The following is a 23,656-nucleotide window of genomic DNA, read 5'->3' on the forward strand; positions in this document are numbered from 1 at the left end:
AGCTGATCCTTTCACCTCAGCCTCCTGAGCAGCTGGGATTAAAGGCATGAGCCACCACACTTGGCCACCTTTTTCTTTAATAAATATTTTTAATGAATTGATTGCCATGAGGCGCCCATAAATCCTATTGATTGGTTGGTCTTTGTTTTCTAAACTTCTAATCTAGAGGGAAACAAATTCATTTAACAGACGTTTATTGTATAACTGATTTCTGCAGGCACTGCACATGGTCCCAGAAATTTAAAGATGAATGAAGACTGTCTCTGCCCTCATGGAACTCACAATCTAGTAGGAAGAATTTTTTAAAAAGACATAAATGGTTATAAAAGTGCATACTAGCTGGGCGCGGTGGCTCACGCCTGTAATCCCAGCACTTTAGGAGGCTGAGGCGGGTGGATCACCTGAGGTCAGGAGTTCGAGAGCAGCCTGACCAAAATGGAGAAACCCCGTCTCTACTAAAAATACAAAATCAGCCAGGTGCAGTGCGCATGCCTGTAATCCCAGCTACTTGGGAGGCTGAGGCAGGAAAATCTCTTGAACCCGGGAGGCGGAGGTTGCAGTGAGCCGAGATCACGCCACTGCAGTCCAGCCTGGGCGAAAGAGCGAGTCTCTGTCTCAAAACAAACAAACAAACAAACAAACAAACAAACAAAAAACTGCATAGTCTAGGACAGAAGAAGGCATAACTAATTTTTGTGGGCTATCAAGAATCAGTAAATCATCCCCCCTTTCAAACTAGATGAATGTGTAATTTGCAACTCTTATTGCAGCATTTGAAAACATAGAATAACAAGAAAGTACAGTCCATAATTACCTTTGAACTTCAGTTCAATTTAAGCCATATCCCCTTAACTAGTTTCTTATAATGCATTAGTTATTCTTAACTGCCCAGGAGTTTGTGAACATTTCTTTTCTTTACAAATTACTCCAAAGCTCTGGTCTATTGGCTTGTGGCAGTACAAAATGACCTTCTATAAATAGCATTTTTAATTGAAACATATGAATCCCAGACAGTGGCATCACACTTAGTTTCTGCTGTGCTCTTGTGGAAGATAAGCCTTTCATGCAGAGCCTAGTAGCTCAGCATGAATTTCATGACCTGCATTTCTTAGTAGCTACTTTGCCTTTAGCATCTTTTCTGCTTGATGAGTTGATAAAAGCTTGTCCTAGTTTCTTGAACCTGTTTTATAGCAATAATTCAGCCTGCATTTATTCTTTCCTTATTGCTTCCTTGAAGTTTAAAACTGTTTAGTGTATTTATTGTTTGCTTTTCTATAGTCTTCAATTATAGGGAGGATTTTCTTCCCTATCAATCTCTTAATAGGTCTTCTGCAGAGCCAGAGATATCTATTAATTTTCTCATTATAAAATCAGAAATTATAATCTGATAAATTGATGTCTCAGCTGGGTGCAGTGGCTCATGCACTTTGGGAGACTGAGGCAGGAGGATCGCTTGAGCTCAGGAATTCGAAACCAGCCTGGGCAACCTACCAAGACCTTGTCTCTACAAAATTAAAAATATTATCTGGATGTGGTGGCATGCACCAGTGATCCCAGCTACTCAGGAGGCTGAGGTGGGAGGATTACTTGAGCCCAAGAATTCCAGGCTACAGTGAGTTGTGATTGTGCCATTGCACTCCAGCCTGGGTGACAAAGGGAGACCTTATATATACTAAAAAACAAAACAAAACAAAAAACTAAAGGTGCAGTGGCTCACACCTGTAACCCCAGCACTTTGGGAGACTGAGGCGGGTGGATCACTTGAAGTCAGGGGTTCGAGACCAGCCTGGTCAACATGGCGAAACCCTGTCTCTACTAAAAATACAAAAATTAGCCTAGTGTGGTGGCACACACCTGTAGTCCCAACTACTCGGGAGGCTGAGGCAGGAGAATGGCTTGAACCTGGGACACAGAGGTTGCAGTAAGCAGAGATTGCACCATTGCACTCCTTTCTGGATGATGGAGTGAGCCTCTGTCTCAAAAAACAAACAAACAAAAACAAAAACCATCTCAATATATTCTCTCTCTTGTTTTTTTCTTATTGTTCTGAATTTGATGTTTACAGTCGTCATGCTGTAGTACTGCCTTTAACATCCGATGCTCTACTTATCATCAATATCTTATCACTTGCCTCTTGCCTCTTTTCAGGATTATGGAGTTGTCTTCTGACTTACTGATTTACCTCAGTGATTTTTTTTTTTGGTAAATTTTTAAGAAATATATCATGATAAGTTAAGAACCTGAAAAGTCAATTTAAATCAAAGGCTGACATTTTTTTTTCTTTCTTTCACATTCAAGTCACAAAAAATACACTTAATTTTAACAACTCTTATATATTTCTACTCTTCTTAAGACTGATGTAGTGTATGTTTCATCGAAAAATTTCACCAATAACCAATGTGTTTCAAAAATCTATTATCATGTAATCTGTGACAGAAGAGAAATCTAGCAGTGGCTTCTTTTTGGGAAAAACAAACACTGTCTGGAAGGTCATCACATCTGCTTAAAAAATTTTAAAGATTTTCATGCCACTCATTTATTATTTGTTTTCAGGTTATAATACATGCCTATTATAGAAAGTTTAAGACTATAGAAAAATATAAAGAAGAAAAATGTAAACAGTCATTAATTCCACTACCAGTAAGGCCACCTGTTATTTCGGTGAAACTTCAAATTTTTGTGAAGCCTTACTCTAGCAACCTCCTACTTTTCTAAGTCCTCCTCCTCAATAGACTGTTCAGGACATTCAGAGTGGAAGACTGACTTTGAATACAGGGGTCCTTCGGATTTTTATGGAAGGGATGGAACTGTAGGAAAAACCTACAAATTGCTCCAGAGATGACATCTTGTTCTTATTTAGCCTTCTTTGAGTCATTAACAGTCGGGCGCCACTGGTGCTGAAACTTATCATTATTATAACCACAAATGGGTTAATGCCCAAACAAAGCTATATTCTTGGGGCTGGTTCCCAGCTCCACCACACAGACCCCAGCAGCCAGCACCCGCCAAGTCCCAGGATAATGCTCCACAAATAAGACGATGTCAAATGTTCAGCCTGGACTCAACATTATCTTCTTCTATCTGGGAGCTTCCAGTTGCTAGCAGGGCAGAGCAAAAGGAAAAATAAATAAATAAAAGCCAGGTCAACAAACCCTAAAAAAAGAGACTGTGTGGTTTAGTGGTCAGACCACTGGCCTGGATGTTGGGATAGCTGAGATCCAGTTGTAGCTCTACCACTATGTGGCTGCATTATGCTAGACAAGTCACTAGACAAGTCACTCTTGTGACTTGTGCCTCAGTTTCCCTAGTTAGAAAAGGGAAAAGTGCCTTAGAAAGGTTTTTTTTTTTTTTTTGAGACAGAGTCTTGCTGTGTTGCCCAGGCTGGAGTGCAGTGGTGCAATCTTGGCTCACTGCAACTTCTGCCTCCCCGGTTCAAGTGATTCTTCTGCCTCAGCCTCCTGAGTAGCTGGGATTACAGGCGTGCGCCACCATGCCTGGCTAATTTTTGTATTTTTAGTAGAGATGGGGTTTCTCCATATTGGCCAGGCTGGTCTCAAACTCCTGACCTCGTGATCCGCCCACCTCAGCAGAAAGTTTTTATGAGGACAAATAAGATTATTTGCAAATAGCTACAAGTTGCTTGGGAATAAAGTAAAATTATCACTCTTAATAATTACTATGGTATTACCTTATTAATAAAATAGTAAAAAGCCACAGTTATGGAACATATGAACCTCCCATAACCTCAAGCTAGATGGGGGAAGCAGATAAGAAGGCAATTAAAAAAAATCAGATTTGCTGGACTTCACACCAAATACCAAATTAGCAAATTTGCCTCAAGACACTAAGCCCTGCTCCTACTTTGGCTCTGTCCTTTTATGCTCACCACATCCAAACTTAGAGTGACTCACAGGAGCCTAGAATTGAGACACATATACAATTTTAAGGGAAAGCAAGAATTAGGAGGTTTGAGGCTCCTTGCTGGAGGAGGCTAAGAATAGGCCACTCGGAACACAAAGAGAAGAACCTCCTCTTTCCTTTTCCTCCCAGTGTAGGTGGTCTACTGGTTTCCCAGTCATTCCTTTGATAGCTTGATTTTGTTTTCTTTGTCTCTTTTTCACAAACCTCACCTTGTTGGAGGGGGAGGGCACTAAAAAAGTGAGGACAGAGTGGCTTTTTCTGCTATGTCTGAACTGTGTCTAGTGCTACAGATCTCTGACCTGTTGTCAGGAGTGGAGAGGGGCGAAAAGAAATATTTAGGAACTTGAAAACCAGTGAATATTCTCTTAAAGAAGAAGTGAGCAATTGGGCATATAGGGAAAAAAATCTAATTGGTGTCCTCGTTTCTGCAGCCCCTCTCCCTCAAGAAGAGCAATGTCTTGGTAGGAAAAAGGAAAGACACCTGGGAAAGGTACCAAATAGTAAGGGCTAGGAATAGAAAGAAGAACCAAAGATAAAAAGGAATTGAGCCTGGGCGCGGTGGCTCACGCCTGTAATCCCAGCACTTTGGGAGGCCTGAGGCAGGCGGATCACCTGAGGTCAAGAGTTTGCAGACCAGCCTCGCCAACATGGTGAAACCCCATCTCTACTAAAAACACAAAAAATTAGCCAGGCGTAGTGGCGGGTGCCTGTAATCCCAGCTGCTTGGGAGGCTGAGGCAGGAGAATCACGCTACTGCACTCCAGCCTGGGCGACTGAGTGAGAATTGAGAAGAAATGGCGATTATCTCAGAGGACTTAATGAGCACCTTTTGTGTGTCCAGCCGTCATAGGCAGAAAAGACACAACCCTGACCTCTAGAAGCATCCAGGGTATATGCATACGTAAGCACTTTGTAGCAATTTAAGATAGTAAATACCAAAGAGATAAAAATAGCTAATGGGATACTAAGTGTTTATGGGGGCCAAAGGGCGGGGGCTATTACTGAGTTAGGATAAACAGTGTGTAAAAGCAGGGATAGTTATGAAATTCAGAAACTGCGTATATGGGCGGCTGACAGTAATTCTTCGACACTGGGAAACATACGGATTCAAAAGAATTCTTCATCTCAGATTCCTCTAAAACCAAGTCTTCAAGAATGGGAGTCCAAAGAAACCTGGACCATCGTGAAGCGACTGCCCCCGGAACTTGAGTGACCAGCTCCACTTTGCGACACGGAAACTGTTTGTGTGACACCTCCTCCAGCTCCCGTCCCCCTTCCGCCGCGTGGGTGCCATGGCAACGGAGAGAGACGGCAACCTGGGTCCCGGAAGCCGGAGAGCTGGAGCTTTGAAGCCACCCCGGTCAAAGGATGCTGAGTCCGGAGCGCCTAGCCCTACCGGACTACGAGTATCTGGGTAGGAACCCCCTTTAACTTTGGGGAGGGAAAGACGTGCAGACGAATTAGGCCAGGGTCTGGGAGGAGGCGGGGGCGGGGGCGGGGTCTGAGTGGGATCCGGTACGGGTGGTATGGGGAGGGGCGGAGAGGCGGGGGTTCCAGGGCCTGAGCCTGTAAGGCCGAGCAGGAAGGAAAAAAGCACCTGGAAGTAAAGAATGTTTGAAGTGTAGGGGCTGGAACTCAGGCAATGTGGATTGTGTTCAAATGGGTCAGGTTGGCGTTGAGGATTTGGGGCCCTGTTGGGGTATTATTGATAGCTGGTAGTGGAGTAAGAATAACCTTGGAACCTCAAGTGCCAAATCAGTCATTCCGTGAATAACTGTCTTACCGTTATAGCGGCAGCGAACATTTCGAGCTTTTCTTTTTCATTAGGCACTGTGCTAAGCATTTTTCATGCATCATTCTTCATTTGAATTTCTCAACAGCCCTAGGAGGAATTACCGTGTTTTCTTCCAGTTTTGCAGGTGGAGAAACTGGGGCTGAAGAGGTAACTTGCGTAAGTTAGCCCACACAGCTAGAAAATGGTAGCGCTAGGATCAGAACCGGATTTGCCCACTCCAACAGAACTTGAAATATTGACTTGGCTCTTGAGCTAAGACTGTATATGTAGTACTTTGTTGAGCATCTTTAGTGTATAAGGCATTTAATGAATGAAAAAAGGCACACACACGCATAGATATGTACACACACACACACATATGCACACAATACACATTTTATTTTATTTTATTTTTGAGACGGAGTCTAGCTCTATCGCCCGGGCTGGAGTGCAGTGGCGCGATCTTGGCTCACTGCAAGATCCGCCTCCCGGGTAGCTGGGACTACAGGCGCCCGCCACCTCGCCCGGCTAATTTTTTGTATATTTAATAGAGACGGGGTTTCACCGTGTTAACCAGGATGGTCTCGATCTCCTGACCTCGTGATCTGCCCGCCTCAGCCTCCCAAAGTGCTGGGATTACAGGCGTGAGCCACCGCGCCCGGCCACAATACACATTTTAAATAATTCATAGACTTTTATTTTTTTAAAGAAGTTTTGTTTTGTTTTGTTTTTTGAGACAGAGTTTCTCTCCTGTTGCCCAGGCTGGAGTACACTGCAACCTCTGCCTCCCGGATTCAAGCGATTCTCCTGCCTCAGCCTCCCGAGTAGTTGAGATTACAGGCATGCGCCACCACGCCCGGCTAATTTTATATTTTTAGTAGAGACGGGGTTTCACCATGTTGGTCAGGCTGGTCTCAAATTCCTGACCTCAGGTGATCCGCCCACCTCGGCCTCCCAAAGTGTTGGGATTACAGGCGTGAGCCACTGCACATGGCGAGAAGTTTTAAGTTTACAGAAAATTGAGCAGATAGTACGGCGAGTTCCCATATACCTTGGGTCTCCCTCACTCACAGTTTCCGCTATTATTTACATCTTGCATTAGTGTGGTACATTTCTTACAATGGATAAACATATATATATATTTATAATATATAATATATATTATTATTATATAGATATATTATTATAGATACATATTATTAACTAAAGTCCATAGTTTACATTAGGGTTAATTCTTTGTGTTGTTCAGTTCTGTGGGTTTTGATAAATGCATGTCATGTATTCACCATTCCATTATCATACAGAATAGTTTCACTGTCCTAAAAAATCCCCTGTGCTCCACCTATTGATCCTTCTCCCTCCCCCTGCAGCCCTTGCCAACCACTGATCTTATGGTCTCTAAAGTTTTGCCTTTTCCAGAATATCATGTAGTTGGAGTCATACAGTGTGTTAATTTTTCAGATGGGCTTCTTTAACTTACCAGTAAGCATTTAAGTTTCCTCCATGTCTTTCTGTGGCATGATAACTCATTTCTTTTTATTTCTGAATAATATTCCATTGTATGTATGTACCATGCACATCTTTTTTTTTCTTCTTCTTTTTTTTTTGAGACAATGTCTGGCACTGTCACTCAGGCTGGAGTGCAGTGGCACTATCACGGCTCACGGCAGCCTCAACCTCCGGGCTCAAGTGATCCTGCTACCTCAGCCTTCCAAGTAGCTGGGACTACAGGCACATGCCACCATCCCTGGTTAATTTTTTAATTTTTTGTAGAGAAAGAGTCTCACTATGTTGTCCAGGTTGGTCTTGAACTCCAGGGCTCAAGCAAGCCTCTTACTGTGGCCTTCCAAAGTACTGAGATTACAGGTGTGAGTCACTGCACCTGGCTTACATCTTTTTTTTTTTTTTTTTTTTGAGATGGAGTTTCACTCTTGTTGCCTAGGCTGGAGTGCAATGATGCGATCTGGGCTCACCCCAACCTCCGCCTCCTGGATTCAAGTGATTCTCCTGCCTCAGCCTCCCTAGTACCTGGGATTACAGGCATGCGCCACCACGCCTGGCTAATTTTGTATTTTTACTAGAGACGGGTTTCTCCATGTTGGTCAGGCTGGTCTCAAACTCCTGACCTCAGGTGATCCACCTACCTCGGCCTCCCAAACTGCTTGGATTACAGGCGTGAGCCACTGCGCCCGGCCAACATCTTTTTAAATGAAAAACAATTCTGGTTTACATTTTGTTTAACTTATTTTAAAAATTAATTTTAAGATATTTTTTAAGGTTGGTAATATGGAAACTTGATTCAAAGTATTTTTTAGGCCTGGCATGTGGCTCATGCCTGTAATCCAAATACTTTGGGAGGCTGACGTAGGAAGATTGCTTGAGGTCAGGAGTTCAAGGCCAGATTGTATGATAGAGTGAGACCCTGCCTCTAAAATGCATTGACAGATAGATAGATAGATAGATAGATAGATAGATAGATAGATAGATAGATGTTTTTAGTGAAAAGCCTCCTACCCCTTTGCCTCCATCTGCCCAGTTTCCATCCATCCTCAGCCTCCCAAAAGTAACCACTATTATTGTTTTCCTGTGTATCTTTCCAGAGTTTATTATATACATAAAGGAGTATACAGTGCATACTTTTCATTTAATACATCTTGAAGTAATTTCCATTTCTTTTGTTTTTTCTTTTCTTTCTTTTCTTTCTTGAGACAGAGTCTCACTCTGTCACCCAGGCTGGAGTGCAGTGGCACCATCTCGGCTCACTGCAACCTCCACTTCCTGGGTTCAAGCCATTCTCCTGCCCCAGCCTCTCAAGTAGCTGGAACTGCAGGCACGAGCCACCACACCTGGCTAAGTTTTTGTATTTTGGGTAGAGATAGGGTTTCTCCATGTTGCCCAGGCTGCTTTTGAACTTCCTGAGCTCAAGCAATCTGCCCACCTTGACTTCCCAAAGTCCTGGGATTATAGGCGTGAGCCACTGCGCCTGGCCTCGAAGTAATTTCTCAGTCAGTAGGGAGCTTCTTCGTTCTTCATGAAATTCATTTTTAGCTATATAGTATTTAAATAATTTATTTAACCAGTCCCGCATTGGTAAACAAGTTGTTTTTAGCCTTTTGCTGTTACTAAGAATGCTGCAATGAATAACCTGCAGTTTTGTTCCTTTGCAAGTGTATCTGCAAGAATAAGTTCCACAAAGTGGAATTGGTGGATTAAGGCCATATGCATTGAAGTACTTATAGATATTGTCAGATTGCCCTTCATAGGTGTTGTACCATTTTGCCACCAGCAATGAAAGAGAATGCCTGTTTCCCCATTGTCCTGACAACAAAATACATCAAACTTGGATTTTTTCAATCTAAGTGACAGATAGTCTGAGTAGATTTAATATGCATTTTTAAATGAAGTTGAGTGCCTTTTTACCAAGTTTAAGGGTTGATTGGTCTTTGAAAGCTATATATATACACATATATACATGAACATATATATAGACATATATAGAGAGAGCTTAAGACAGTGACCACATCCATTAATCAGCTAAAAGGGGATATCACAGACAATTTTGTATCTAATGAATAACAATATCAATGTCAAGCAATGCCTAGACTTTTTTTCCAAAGATTTTATGTATTTTATTACCCAGTACTCAATGAATATATGAAATATTTGAAAAGGCTAGTTCATTGTTCAGTTCCTTGGGTGTTTGCTGTTTGAATTTTATGTCTCAAAGGCTTGGCATATTTGGTGTATTGGTGCCTTGGTGAATAGAAGTTGGTGGTCTCTTCATAAATGGCTTTTTCAGGAAGGCCAATTCAGTGGCAGTGTTGAGAATGAATCTACAAACAGAATCAGAGTCTCAGGTTGGTTGAAAAAGCTTCAATGTTTGTGAAGCCCAACCAACCACCTAATAATTGAATCCTATACAAATGCTTCTTCATGCTTCGTTGCATATTTAAGTGTCTTAATTCCTTGTCCTAACCGCTAACTAGACATTCATACTGCCCTCAGCATGGTCACACCCCTCACTGGCTTCTCCTGGTTCATCAAACCGTATCACTCTGCCGAAATGCGTTTGTCTTTAGTTGAGAACTATCCCTGCCTATTACAATTTGTCTCTCTTAGAGGCATGCTGCTTTGACCTATTCACCCTCAATTTTTTTTTTTCTTTTTTCTTGAGACGGAGTCTCGCTCTGTCACCCAGGCTGGAGTGCAATGATGTGATCTTGGCTCACTCCAACCTCCGCCTCCAGGGTTCAAGTGATTCTCGTGTCTCAGCCTCCCAAGTAGCTGGGATTACAGGCACCTGCCACCATGCCCAGCTAATTTTTGTATTTTTAGTAGAGACAGAGTTTCACCATGTTTGCCAGGCTGGTCTCAAACTCCTGACCTCAGGTGATCCACCCACCTCAGCCTCCCAAAGTGCTGGGATTACAGGTGTGAGCCACCACGCCTGGCCAACCTATTCACCCTCAATCTAATGACCGTTTAAAACCACTCCCTAGAGAATAGATTAATAAAATATTTCCTGATTTAAATTTTTAAATACCTGTGATTTTTCCATTTGTTTTTATTTTTATACATTATAAAGTTACTTGTATGTGTAAGCCTAAAGAAGACTATACTTATAGAGAAAACAAAACTGCAGACTGGAAAGCCCTAGGCATTCAGTGAAACCCAAAAGCTAAAGTTGAGTTCCCCTTGGTTAGTGTATCTGGAGACCTCTCTTTAGGATTATGGTGTAAATTACAGGGATACCTATCCAAAGAATATCTAGAGATATCCCTTTCTCCCTGCTAGCTAGGGATTGTATTTACCTTTCTGACTATTAGTGAAGAAATCAATCTTTTATCATGTTGGGTAAACTGATCCTTTCCCCACTGACTTTGTAGATTAGGAACCTGTAATCATGGCCTTGCATGGCTTAAGATCTTAAGATCATCACTAAAGAATAGCTTAACGATGTTCATGTCTGCAGTCATCAGAATGTAGTGATAAAAATTGTGTTAATGCCTAGGCCTGAAGAGAGAAAGGAGAGTCTGGTAAGGAGATGAAATAAGTATAGACCCTCTCTGTAGGACCCGCAAAAGTTTCCAGCCTTATGAAACCTACTTAGTGGAAGGTTCTGCCGGAGGCTGAAGGTGTGTCTGTGTATCTGGTTGGGTGTGGCGAGCTCTCTAGAGCCAAAGGGCAGCCTGTTCTGGTCCCAGGTTTGCCAAACATACCACCTACGTGCTGACCTGAGTATAAGCATGAGGGCGTGAGGTTTATTTTTTACTCCACCTAATTTGGTGAGGTGCATGCTTTCACTCACGCTCCAAGTTGCCTCTTCTTTTCCATGGAACCTGCTTATTCTCACTACGGTTGATAGTGGGTTAGTATAATAGATAACTCTAGAAATCAAAGATGGCCTTTCTCCTTTGGGGACTAGACATTTAGAAGAATCACAATAAATTGGGTAGTTTTTTTTTTCAAGCTATAGTTTTTGAACTCTTCCTATATTCCTGGCACTGTGGTTTGTCTCATTTAATTTTCACAACTACGATATGAAGTGGGTACTCTTACTGGTCCCAATTAGTAGTTATTAATATCATCTTCTCATTTTATAAATAAGGAAGCTGAGGCTTAGAAAGGCTAATTGATTTGCACAAGGTCACACAGGCAATGGTGCATAGTAAACAGGGGTTCATACCCAGGTTTGTCATATTCCACAGCTTGTGTTTTTTCCTCTTCACTAAAAAGATAAAAACAAACCAAAAAACCCCTATTGGTTCAAAGGGCAGTAGTTCTTGCTTCCTTATTAAGGATGAGGCTCTTGCAAATAAATTTCTTGGGAACAAGAATTGTATTTTACTCATCATTGTCAACCTTCTATCATTGTCTACCTTCTATCACTGTATACCTTCTATCATTGTATACTCTCCTACACTTAATTCATATGTATATGTGAAATGGAATATGAATAATCTGACCTTAGGGTACCCTAAACATGAGTAGCTAACAAAAGCAACTGAGACTTATTAAGAACTTACTCTGTACCAGGTACCATTTTAAATGCTTTACATATATTGATGTATATGAAGATAGTTTCAGTTGTTATCTCCATTTGGCAGATGAGGAAACTACACACAAAGATACCAAATAACAAGTTGTAAGTGGTGGATCCAGAATTCTAACCCAGCAGTCTAATTGAAGTCCACATGGTTAAACTCTATGCTATAAATACTTTGAGCAGCTCCCAAAGTGGGGCTCCAACTATTGTGTAGACCTACACGTGGATCCTGGAGTAAGGTCAAGTGATTCCAGTGTCTTCATTTAACATTTCTGCCATGAGGAGGCATCCGAGGAATGAGGATGGACCAGGGAATGATAAAATTCCAATTTCTTCTTGCCACTGGACTCATCTCTCAGAGGCAGGCAGTGAGGAAGATAACTTCTACCATTTGGGAGAATTTTATTGACAATCATCTTTGTACTTTTGGTAGCTGTATGACCTAGAAGAAATCACTTAACCTCTCTGTGCCTTAGTTTCCACATCTCCAAAATGTGGGTAATAATAGTACAGTCATGGTGGCTTACGCCTATATTCCCAGCACTGTGGGAGGCCAAGGAGGGAGGATTGCTTGAGCCCAGGAGTTTGAGACCAATGGGACATAGTGAGACTTCGTCTCTACTAAAAATAAAAAAAAAATAGCTGGGTGCAACAGCATGCATCTGTAGTCCCAGTTACTCAGGAGGCGGAGGTGGGAGGATGGCTTGAGCCCAGGAGGTCAAGGCTGCAGTGAGCTGTTTTCACACCACTGCACTCCAGCCTGGGTGACAAAGTGAGACCCTTTCTCAAAAAATTTAAAAAAGGCCAGGCATGGTGGCTCATGCCTATAATCCCAGCACTTTGGGAGGCCGAGGCGGGTGGATCACCTGAGGTCAGGAGTTCGAGACCAGCCTGGCCAAAATGGTGAAACCCCGTCTCTACTAAAAATGCGAAAATTAGCAGAGCGTGGGGGTGTGTTCCTGTAGTCCCAGCTACTCAGGAGGTTGAGACACGAGAATTGCTTGAACCCGGGAGGAGGAGGCTGCAGTGAGCTGAAATCTCACCACTGCACTCCAGCCTGGGTGACAGAGTGAGACTCCATCTCAAAAAAAAAAAAAAATTGTGCTTGCCTCATACATGTAAGCATTTATCCTGTTAGAGCACCTGTGTAGGTGCTCAATAAATATTAGCTGCTAGTGTTATTACCATATTTTTGTGCAAATACGTAAACATCTGGTGGCAACCAGGAATGTGTGCCTCTTAGATCTCCTACACTGGAGAGGGGAGGGTAATTGACTCCTGACCCCAGCTCTGAATCTAACACCTTGTTCACACTGAGGTCACACTTTCCACAGACTGCTCCTAGTCAATGACTGGGCAGGACAGACCCACTTCCATGAGATGTTTTACTCCTCTGGTGGGTGACTTTGGCTTAAAGACTCTCACTGCACACTGCTAAGTCCCTCATTCTCCCTTCTCCCTCCTAAAGGAGGGATAATAATTAGGGTCCCTCCTAAAGGAGGGATAATAAATTAGGGTCACAACTGCATTTGATCTCTTCGCTCTCCCAGACTCCTCCAGCTTCCTTCCCATTTTCTATCATGGGCGTTTCCCCCAGTACATCTCTCGCATGTCTGATCCTGTTTTGGTGTCTGTTTCTCACAGTATCTGAGCTAAGACAACATCTAACAGTTACTGATATAGTCTCTTCCAGCCATGAGGTTAATACAACTTCTTTAGGCCTTGGCAAAGGTTCTGACATAGGACCCCTTGTATGTGGAAGATAAGTGTTGCTAATCTTAATTTTTTTTGTATTTGCTGATACCACAGCATGTGATAGTTACTTGTCTGACTTCCAGACACATTCTATTTTTTGATTTTGAATGAATCCTGATAAACTTATTTTTATTTGAATATAACTAGTGAGCCTTCCAAACCCAATTCTATTCTAGGAAATATTGCTGTTTACAGTAAGTTAGCAGAAATTCTCTTAGGGCCTTAAAGTGTTTGGTTGCTGCAGAAAGGAAATGAAATAAAATAGGTGTTACACTGACTTCCTAAATCTTTGGAAACTAGGTTTATAATACATAAAACTGGTCACTTTGAAATGATTATGGGCCAGGTGTGGTGGCTCATGCCTGTAATCCCAGCATTTTGGAAGGCCGAGGCGGGCAGATCACTTGAGGTCAGGAGTTCGAGACCAGCTTGGCCAACATGGTGAAACCCTGTCTCTACTAAAAACATGAAAAATAGCTGGGCATGGTGGTGCGCACCTGGAGTCCCAGCTACTTGGGAGGCTGAGGCATGAGAATCGCTTGAACCCGGGAGGCAGAGGTTGCAGTCCACCGAGATCACGCCAGTGCACTCCAGCCTGGGCGACAGAGCAAGACTCTGTCTCAAAATAATAATAATAAATAAATAAAGTAATTATGAACATGTTCACAAAGTCACCTCTTTCTTTCCTTTTTCCTCCCCCTACCCTTCTCCTTCCTTTTCTTCCTCCCTGAATACCTTCTCTATATAAAGCCAGGCATGAATATATGAATATAAAGCATCCCTCCCCACAGGAAACGTACACAGTAGATGGGAGATGGGACATATTCATAAATGACCATAACATAAAAAGACAGTATAATAAGTAAAGAGTATGTGAGCTATATGGTTCTAGAGCCAGCAGCTATCTTGGCCTTTTCTCAATTTGGTCAGCAGCTTCTCAGTCATGGAAGGGACAGCAGTTCCCTTGGTAGCCTAGTTGTGGAATGGGCCTTTTGGGAGTTGTTCCTGGAAGGTCAATCTAGATTTTTTTCCTTTTCCAAAGATTCTGTAACCTATTTAATACATGTAATAAATAAATATCTTTCTGTTGGGGGGAAAAAAGAGCCAGTAAGTTCTAAGGCATGTTGTTCCCAACCCTTGCCTACCTCCATTTCTCCAAAGTAAATTGCAGAGTGATATCAGTGTTATTCTGGGGTTTTAAGATAGCTTTAAAATTTTTGACTTTGTTTATCATTTATATATTCAAGTAATGTTAAAATCTTTATTCCAAATGCTATTCAGAAGTTGGGGATCACTTTTATTTGCACAAATGCAATATGTGCTAAATGAATAATTCTAGGAGGCCGAGTAGATAAATTGAAGTTTTAAAAATAATAGTAGAGCAGGCCGGGAGCAGTGGCTCAACGCCTGTAATCCCAGCACTTTGGGAGGCCAAGGCAGGTGGATCACGAGGTCAGGAGATCGAGACCATCCTGGCTAACACGGTGAAACCCTGTCTCTACTAAAAATACAAAAAATTAGCCGGGCGTGGTGGCAGGCGCCTGTAGTCCCAGCTACTCGCGAGGCTGAGGCAGGAGAATGGTGTGAACCCGGGAGGCGGAGCTTGCAGTGAGCCGAGATTGCACCACTGCACTCCAGCCTGGGCAACAGAGCGAGACTCCATCTCAAAAATAAGTAAATAAATAAAAATAATAGTAGAGCAGAAGAGACATGATCCATTATCCTATTTCTGGTTCATCATCCTATTTATGTCCTTCATAGCACTTATCAGAGTTATCTTGTGTACCTACTTGTATACTTAGTTATTGTCTGTTTCTTATTAGAATGTGAGCCATGAGGGCAGGCCTTTTCTCTCTAAAATCTAGCACAATGCTTGGCCCAAATGAAGTGCTCAATTGTTGAATGAATGGTCTACTTTAAGTAACAGAATACATTTTAAAATAAATGGGAGAAAGGAATCCAGTTCAACAAATAGTTACTGAATTCCTAACATGTGAGAGAAACTATGTTTTTCCTCCCTTCCATGAATGAAAAAGGATGATTAAATCTGCTCTGGATCTTTTCGGTTTTAACTCTGATTTATACCTAAAGTTAATTTCTTGGTTGATACCATAGTTTCTGTGTTTGGGTTACATAACACTAAAATTTAATCCATTTTGTAAAACCAGTATTTTAAAAAGGAAGGAGATTTTCTACAATTTTGGAGCATCTCAATGAGATCCTGTGCTTTAGTTGGACAGAGTGATATGCTTTGATTAAGACTGGAATTACCCTTGTAAACTAATCTCTGGGTCCTCTTTCTGTGTTGGGATCACCCTTACACTACTTCCCTAGGGGCCTTAGGAAATAGCTCATTCTATGATTGGAATTTCAAGTCAAAACACATTTATCTGAGCAGAATTTTAATGATTTATCAAAGAGAGGAGGGATTTTCCCAAACACATCTGAACTTACAAATTACTGATCCCACTAGCTATGTTTTTTCTTAAGCACCTTTCTTTAAACAAAGCAATTACTGCTGAAATCATCAAATGTATTTTTTTCATGGAAAGCTTTTGACTAAGTTTTGTTTGATTAGCAGGAACCTAGTAAAAGTAAATATTGTTTGAGACAGCACTTTCAGAGCCTGTGCTTTTTCTTCATTCAATTAGCTTTTAAAGCACTATTCTTTGGAGAAAGTAAGAGCCTTTTTTCCAGCTGTCCTATTGTGTAACTCAAGGTCTCGTTAATACTATTATCTAGCCCCGAGATTACAGGTAATTGTGATAAAACACAAGCTTCAGTTTCTGTAATCTCAGACAGAAATCTGCTTGTGCCCCAGGACTTCAGATCAGGTGTTTTTTAGATTCAGACTTCTCTCACCTGGGACAGTCCCATTGGCCCAAAGTAAACAGAGGCATCTGGTGGGGATAGAGCTGCATTAGGGCCCATTGCCACTTTTTTTTTTTCCCTTTAAATTAATGTGGCAGAACTCCTCCTGTGGCCAACTTACAAAGACCTGTTCTAAATGGGAAAATTCTGTATTTTAAAATAGGCATGCTTGAAACAATAACACTTTTGAATGTAAGATACACGAAAGGCCACACGTCTTCGGCTTTGCTTGTCAAATGGAGAGGCTGCCAGAACCGGTCAGCTCCATGGTTCTCATGCCCCAAAGTCCTGCAAATTGACACGTAAGTAGGCAACACACAAAGAAGTTCAGCCCATGAGAAAGTGAGTTTGGGCGCTTGGGCTGGCCTCCTTTCTCTCTGTGTGGAGTTCTTTCCAACTTTGCCTCTTCTGTCCCATCTTAGTTTTTCAGAAAGGAGAGATTAAATGTGTCTGGTATTTCAGCATGTTAACTGCTTGGGCAACATGAGGCTAGCACTCAGGCCACTGTTCAGCCTGTCATATGGGAGGAATTGCCTTTCAGAGGAGATTATAATTGTGTATATAGCCACACAAATGCACATTCTGCCTGGAGGAAAATGCACAGAAGAGGATGCCTTATGCTGCCACTCAGGTCTCTTTGTGGAAGGCTGCGTAAGAAGCGCTTACATGGCATAGTCACCTCTTTTGGACTTAATGAGTCATCTTTTTGTGTGATGGCTACATAAAAAAAAAAAGGAAAGAAGAAATGTACTCTTCCCCAAGTGAGCTGCTTTTATTGGCCCTGCTGCTTTGTCTAAGAGTTTTATACACTCCTCATGACATCATTTACAATGCTAGTGCACAGACAGTAAACAAAAAATAATTTAGCCCTTGGGCACCTAGACGAAACTTAAGTAGTCCAATTTAGAGAAATGATAACAATAAACTTCATAAACAGTGAACACATGAGCTTAAACAGCAAGCATGACTCCAGTCCTTTTTGGAATGCAATGCATTGAAAGATGGCTATAGAGAAAACTAGAAGCTCCACACGTCAGTTATGTGCAGTTAAGCCTTGAGTCCATGGTCTAGTGTTAATCTCAAGAGTACATTCTAGTTAGTGGATAAAATACAGGCTACCATGTGAGTAAGTCATTAAGCTCCTTGAGCCACAGCATTTCACCTATAAAAGTGGGAAAGGTAATAGTGCCACCTACCTCACAGGAATGAAAGATGATTGAGAAGATAAACTTGTGGAGTTCCTTATAGGGAAGGTATTTTGTAAATAGAAAACACTGTTATTATTCTCCTTGATCAAATTTCCCCAACAAAGGGAGTTGATAAAAGCTACCTCACAGAGGGTTGAGAGGCTGAATTAATTAATATATGTCTAGTATCTTAAGAGTAAACTATTTAATGAAACCTAAAATTGATTGTCTTTCTTGATAGTCTATGAACCACCAGACCTGCTGTTTAGAAACATGATTGTCTTCTAAAGTCTCACATATGCAGTCTTTGCCTTCTCTTCAAGGGTTGGCACAATAAAGAATAGTGAATGTACAGGCAAAAGATAGGTTAAATCTTCAGGGAGAACAGCCTTGCCTTTTTTCTTTTCAAGGTTATATTTACAAATAGCCTTTGGAGTCTTGCTAATCTTTGTTACCATGCCTGAACATAGGGACTGTTTTGACCTTTGTTCTTCCAATAAATATTTATTTTTGATATCATATTTCTAAATGAGAAACAAACTTAGAAGGAAAAGAAGTGGTTGAATTTGTCTCACATTATAAATTTTTTCTTCTCTTTCCTAGGATGGTAAGAGAAAATAACTTTTTTTTTTTTTTTTTTTTTGAGACAGAGTTTCGCTCCATCACCCAGGCTGGAGTGCAGTGGCACAATCTCAGCTCACTGCAACCTCTGCCTCCTGGGTTCATGCAATCAATTCTCATGCCTCAGCCTCCCGAGTAGCTGGAATTATAAGTGCATGCCACCATGCCTGGCTAATTTTTGTATTTTTAGTAGAGATGGGGGTTTCGCCATGTTGGCCAGGCTGGTCTCAAACTCCTGATCTCAAGTGATCCTCCCGCCTCGGCCTCCCCAAATGCTGGGATTACAAGCATGAGCCACCATGCCCGGCCTGAAAATAACTATTATTGAAGGACCTGACATCAGGCTCTCCAACTGGAAAGTTCTCAAACTTAGCCAAGTGATTAAAAACAGCTTTGGCTGTTCAGAATTTAATCTTTTGTTTTCAATTACAGTTAGTAGTATTTGGGTAACTTCATTTCCCAGATTTCATTTGCTGTTAGGTGACACAAAAAGGGGAAAGACTTTTTCTTTTCTTTTTTTTTTTTTTGAGATGGAGTCTCGCTCTGTCGCCCAGGCTGGAGTGCAGTGGCGTGATCTTGGCTCACTGCAAGCTCCGCCTCCCAGGTTCACGCCATTCTCCTGCCTCAGCCTCCCGAGTAGCTGGGACTACAGTACAGGCGCCCGCCACCTCGCCCAGCTAATTTTTTGTATTTTTAGTAGAGATGGAGTTTCACCGTGTTAGCCAGGATGGTCTCGATCTCCTAACCTTGTGATCCGCCTGCCTCGGCCTCCCAAAGTGCTGGGATTACAGGCATGAGCCACCGCGCCTGGCCTAAAGACTTTCTTTTAAATTCTAATCCCTTAGGCAGGGATCATGTCTCATATATATATTTTTTAATACAGAGATAATATTTCAACTTTTAAGTAGTACAGCTGCCTAAATACTGTCTTAAGTGGAAACTGTTTTCTTTTTTCTTTTTTTTTTTTTTTGAGGTGGAGTCTCACTTTGTTGCCCAGGCTGGAGTGCAATGGCCCGATCTCGGCTCACTGCAACCTCCACCTCCCGGGTTCAAGCAATTCTCCTGCCTCAGCCTCCCGAGTAGCTGGGATTATAGGTGCCTGCTATCACGCCCGGCTAATTTTTGTATTTTTAGTAGAGACAGGGTTTCACCATATTGGCCAGGCTGGTCTGTTGGTCAGGCTGGTCTTGAACTCCTGACCTCATGATCCACCCGCCTCAGCCTCCCAAAATGCTGGGATTACAGGCATGAGCCACCACGCCTGGCCCAGAAACTGTTTTCAAATAGGTGTTCTTCATATGCCATCTAGAGTAATTCTCATATGCAGGAGGACTGAAGGAGACAGCGGTCTCGTTCAGTCCTCACAGCAGGTAGACACCAGCTGATCCCACTTTTCTTTGAGGAAACTGGGATTTAAGTTATATAACTTGTCCAAGGTCACTGAGCTAGTATGTCTAGAGCTGAAGTTTGAATGAAGTTTATCTGACTCTAAAGCCAGTATTGTTAGCCACTTTCTTTCAGGTTTTGTAATTTCTAAGAGCCTTCTTTCCCATTCAGTTCAATAAAAATTTAAGTGTCAGAACTTAAATTCAGTAGAAAATTTTACAGAATATATGATATATTCCTTAGACTCTTTTTTTTTTTTTTTTTTTTGAGACAAGGTCTCACTCTGTCATCCAGGCTGAAGTGCAGTGGCATGATCATGGCTCAGTGTAGCCTCGACCTCCTGAGCTCAGGTGATCCTCCCACCTCAGCCTCCCAGGTAGCTGGGACTATAGGAGTGTGCTACCATGCCTAGCTAATTTTTAAATTCTTTGTTTGTTATGTTGCCCAGGCTGGTCTCGAACTCCTGGGCTCAGGTGATCCACCCGCCTTGGCCTCCCACAGTGCTGAGATTACAGACGTGAGCCACCATACCCTGCCAGATTGTTTTAATATATAGAAGATAATTTAACATTTTCTTGGTGAGGTAGTGTCATTATTTTAGACCTAATTTATTATATTGTGCTATAAATATGTTATAACAGTTACCCATGAAGATGGATGTTATTTTTTTTTATGCATGAGAAGAAATGGTGGCTCAAATAACTTAAGTAAATTTTCCATTTATATAGATAGCAGTTAGTGAAGCTGTTATTTGATTCTAATTCTTCCAATTTGAAATTAAGTGCTTTAGGTGCCACTCAGTGTTAAATTCTAATTTATAGCTATTAATTAATAAGAAGACATCTCCCTGCTCCCACACCAGTACTTACCATTCCCTTCTCTCCAGACTAATGTTTCCTACTGAGTCAGTAAGCTGTTGAGGTCTACTGAGGTTTGTTTGACACTTCAGGTGGTTTGGTGCTCCTAATCTCTCAGGGTATTAGGGTGAGGGCTGAGCTGGTGTTATAAAAACAAAACAAAACAAAAAACCTGCACCGCTTAACTCCCCCTCCCTCCCAGTGCAATGGCTCATACAAGAAGCACTTTCTTTCTTTCTTACTTAATCCAAATCCAGGATGTGAAAGGCAGGGTCTGCTTTAGGAAGTCATCATTGGATTTCAGCTAGCAGAGCAGTCATTCTGTCTGAAACACATGGTTTCCAAGGCTGCCTCAATTGTAGCCATTTCCAGCCAGTAAAAGGGGAAGCAGTGAATCCAGGGCAAGGACCTTTTAAGCAAGTGAAGCCGAAGATGCAAACATCACTTGTGCTCACATTTCATAGGTGAGAACTTAATAAGGTCCCTGCTAACTGCCAACGAGGCAGGGAATTTTAGTCTAATGGACAGTCGTGTGCAAGAAGAATGGCAGTGTAGTTTTGGTGGTACACAAACAAAAATCTGTCATACCTAGTATATGCGGTGGAGACATCTACCCTACTCAAGGCAAGTTGTATTATTGGTAGCTGCTTGCCCTTATTTACAGGTGAAGCATAGATGTGCTGGTCAGTATTTGGTTTTTCTCCTCTACCTCTTGAAGTACAAAGTTATTTTATCCCTGGTCTCTGTCTCTGAGTTCAGTTGTTCCCTTTTTACAATGGTTATTATTTTCTTTCTTTTTTTTTTATTTTTTATTTTTTTTATTTTTTATTGATCATTCTTGGGTGTTTCTCACAGAGAGGGATTTGGCAGGGTCATAGGACAATAGTGGAGGGAAGGTCAGCAGATAAACAAGTGAACAAAGGTCTCTGGTTTTCCTAGGCAGAGGGCCCTGCGGCCTTCCGCAGGGTTTGTGTCCCTGGGTACTTGAGATTAGGGAGTGGTGATGACTCTTAACGAGCATGCTGCCTTCAAGCATCTGTTTAACAAAGCACATCTTGCACCGCCCTTAATCCATTCAACCCTGAGTGGATACAGCACATGTTTCAGAGAGCACAGGGTTGGGGGTAAGGTCACAGATCAACAGGATCCCAAGGCAGAAGAATTTTTCTTAGTACAGAACAAAATGAAAAGTCTCCCATGTCTACCTCTTTCTACACAGACACGGCAACCATCCGATTTCTCAATCTTTTCCCCACCTTTCCCCCCTTTCTATTCCACAAAACCGCCATTGTCATCATGGCCCATTCTCAATGAGCTGTTGGGTACACCTCCCAGACGGGGTGGTGGCCGGGCAGAGGGGCTCCTCACTTCCCAGTAGGGGCGGCCAGGCAGAGGCGCCCCTCACCTCCCGGACGGGGCGGCTGGCCGGGCGGGGGGCTGACCCCCCCACCTCCCTCCCGGATGGGGCGGCTGGCCGGGCGGGGGGCTGACCCCCCCACCTCCCTCCCGGACGGGGCGGCTGGCCGGGCGGGGGGCTGACCCCCCCACCTCCCTCCCGGACGGGGCGGCTGGCCGGGCGGGGGGCTGACCCCCCCACCTCCCTCCCGGACGGGGCGGCTGGCCGGGCGGGGGGCTGACCCCCCACCTCCCTCCTGGACGGAGCGGCTGGCCGGGCAGAGGGGCTCCTCACTTCCCAGTAGGGGCGGCCGGGCAGAGGCGCCCCTCACCTCCCGGACGGGGCGGCTGGCCGGGCGGGGGGCTAACCCCCCCACCTCCCTCCCGACGGGGCGGCTGGCCGGGCGGGGGGCTGACCCCCCCACCTCCCTTTCGGACGGGGCGGCTGGCCGGGTGGGGGGCTGACCCCCCCACCTCCCTCCCGGACGGAGCGGCTGGCCGGGCAGAAGGGCTCCTCACTTCCCAGTAGGGGCGGCCGGGCAGAGGTGCCCCTCACCTCCCGGACAGGGCGGCTGGCCGGGCGGGGGGCTGATCCCCCCACCTCCCTCCCGGACGGGGTGGCTGGCCGGGCGGGGGGCTGACCCCCCCACCTCCCTCCCGGACGGGGCGGCTGGCCGGGCGGGGGGCTGACCCCCCCTCCCTCCCGGACGAGGTGGCTGCCGGGCGGAGACGCTCCTCACTTCCCAGATGGGGTGGCTGCTGGGCGGAGGGGCTCCTCACTTCTCAGACTGGGCGGCTGCCGGGCGGAGGGGCTCCTCACTTCTCAGACGGGGCGGTTGCCGGGCAGAGGGTCTCCTCACTTCTCAGACGGGGCGGCCGGGCAGAGACGCTCCTCACATCCCGGATGGGGCGGCAGGGCAAAGGTGCTCCCCACATCTCAGACGATGGGCGGCCGGGCAGAGACGCTCCTCACTTCCCAGATGTGATGGCGGCCGGGAAGAGGCGCTCCTCACTTCCTAGATGGGATGGCGGCCGGGCAGAGACGCTCCTCACTTTCCAGACTGGGCAGCCAGGCAGAGGGGCTCCTCACATCCCAGACGATGGGCGGCCAGGCGGAGACGCTCCTCACTTCCCAGACGGGGTGGCGGCTGGGCAGAGGCTGCAATCTCGGCACTTTGGGAGGCCAAGGCAGGCGGCTGGGAGGTGGAGGTTGTAGCGGGCCGAGATCACGCCACTGCACTCCAGCCTGGGCGCCATTGAGCACTGAGTGAACGAGACTCCCTCTGCAATCCCGGCACCTCGGGAGGCCGAGGCTGGCAGATCACTCGCGGTTAGGAGCTGGAGACCAACCCGGCCAACACAGCGAAACCCCGTCTCCACCAAAAAAATACGAAAACCAGTCAGGCGTGGCGGCGCGCGCCTGCAATCACAGGCACTCGGCAGGCTGAGGCAGGAGAATCAGGCAGGGAGGTTGCAGTGAGCTGAGATGGCAGCAGTACCGTCCAGCTTTGGCTCGGCATCAGAGGGAGACCGTGGAAAGAGAGGGAGAGGGAGACCGGAGGGAGAGGGAGAGCATTATTTTCCTTCTTAACTTTATGTTGCCTGTCATTTCTCTGTGTCACTTCCTGTCCTTTGTAAACATTTCCAATAATCAGAATAGTTCCTCTCTATACTCTAGTGAGTCGTTCACCTTAGTGAGAACATGTAATTTTAGAATTTTTAGTTCTTTATAATTGGTTTGTTGCTGGGCGTTGGAGGTAACTTTGCTGCTAAATAATTTTATTTTTCTATTGAGAGTTAGAGACCCATTGTAGAAACCAAAATCTTGTTTCCAGAGAGCTAG

General features: G+C 44.0%; 1 protein-coding gene across 4 annotated transcripts in view; it reads left to right on the forward strand.

Moving 5' to 3' along the window:
* Nucleotides 1-5,166: 5,166 nt before the first annotated feature.
* Nucleotides 5,167-23,656, forward strand: part of CSTPP1 (centriolar satellite-associated tubulin polyglutamylase complex regulator 1) — a 236,679-nt gene continuing 218,189 nt past the window's right edge. Inside the window, exon 1 of one of the 4 annotated variants that reach the window (XM_004051039.3) lies at nt 5,167-5,335. In XM_004051039.3, the coding sequence (XP_004051087.2) occupies nt 5,290-5,335 (46 nt within the window). In that variant the 5' untranslated portion in view covers nt 5,167-5,289. The remainder of the gene's footprint in view (nt 5,336-23,656) is intronic. The other 3 variants (XM_031016392.2, XM_063711118.1, XM_063711117.1) reach the window with 3 other exon arrangements.

The sequence above is a fragment of the Gorilla gorilla genome, chromosome 9 (genome assembly GCF_029281585.2).
Source record: "Gorilla gorilla gorilla isolate KB3781 chromosome 9, NHGRI_mGorGor1-v2.1_pri, whole genome shotgun sequence".
In the NCBI taxonomy this organism is placed as follows: Eukaryota; Metazoa; Chordata; class Mammalia; order Primates; family Hominidae; genus Gorilla; species Gorilla gorilla.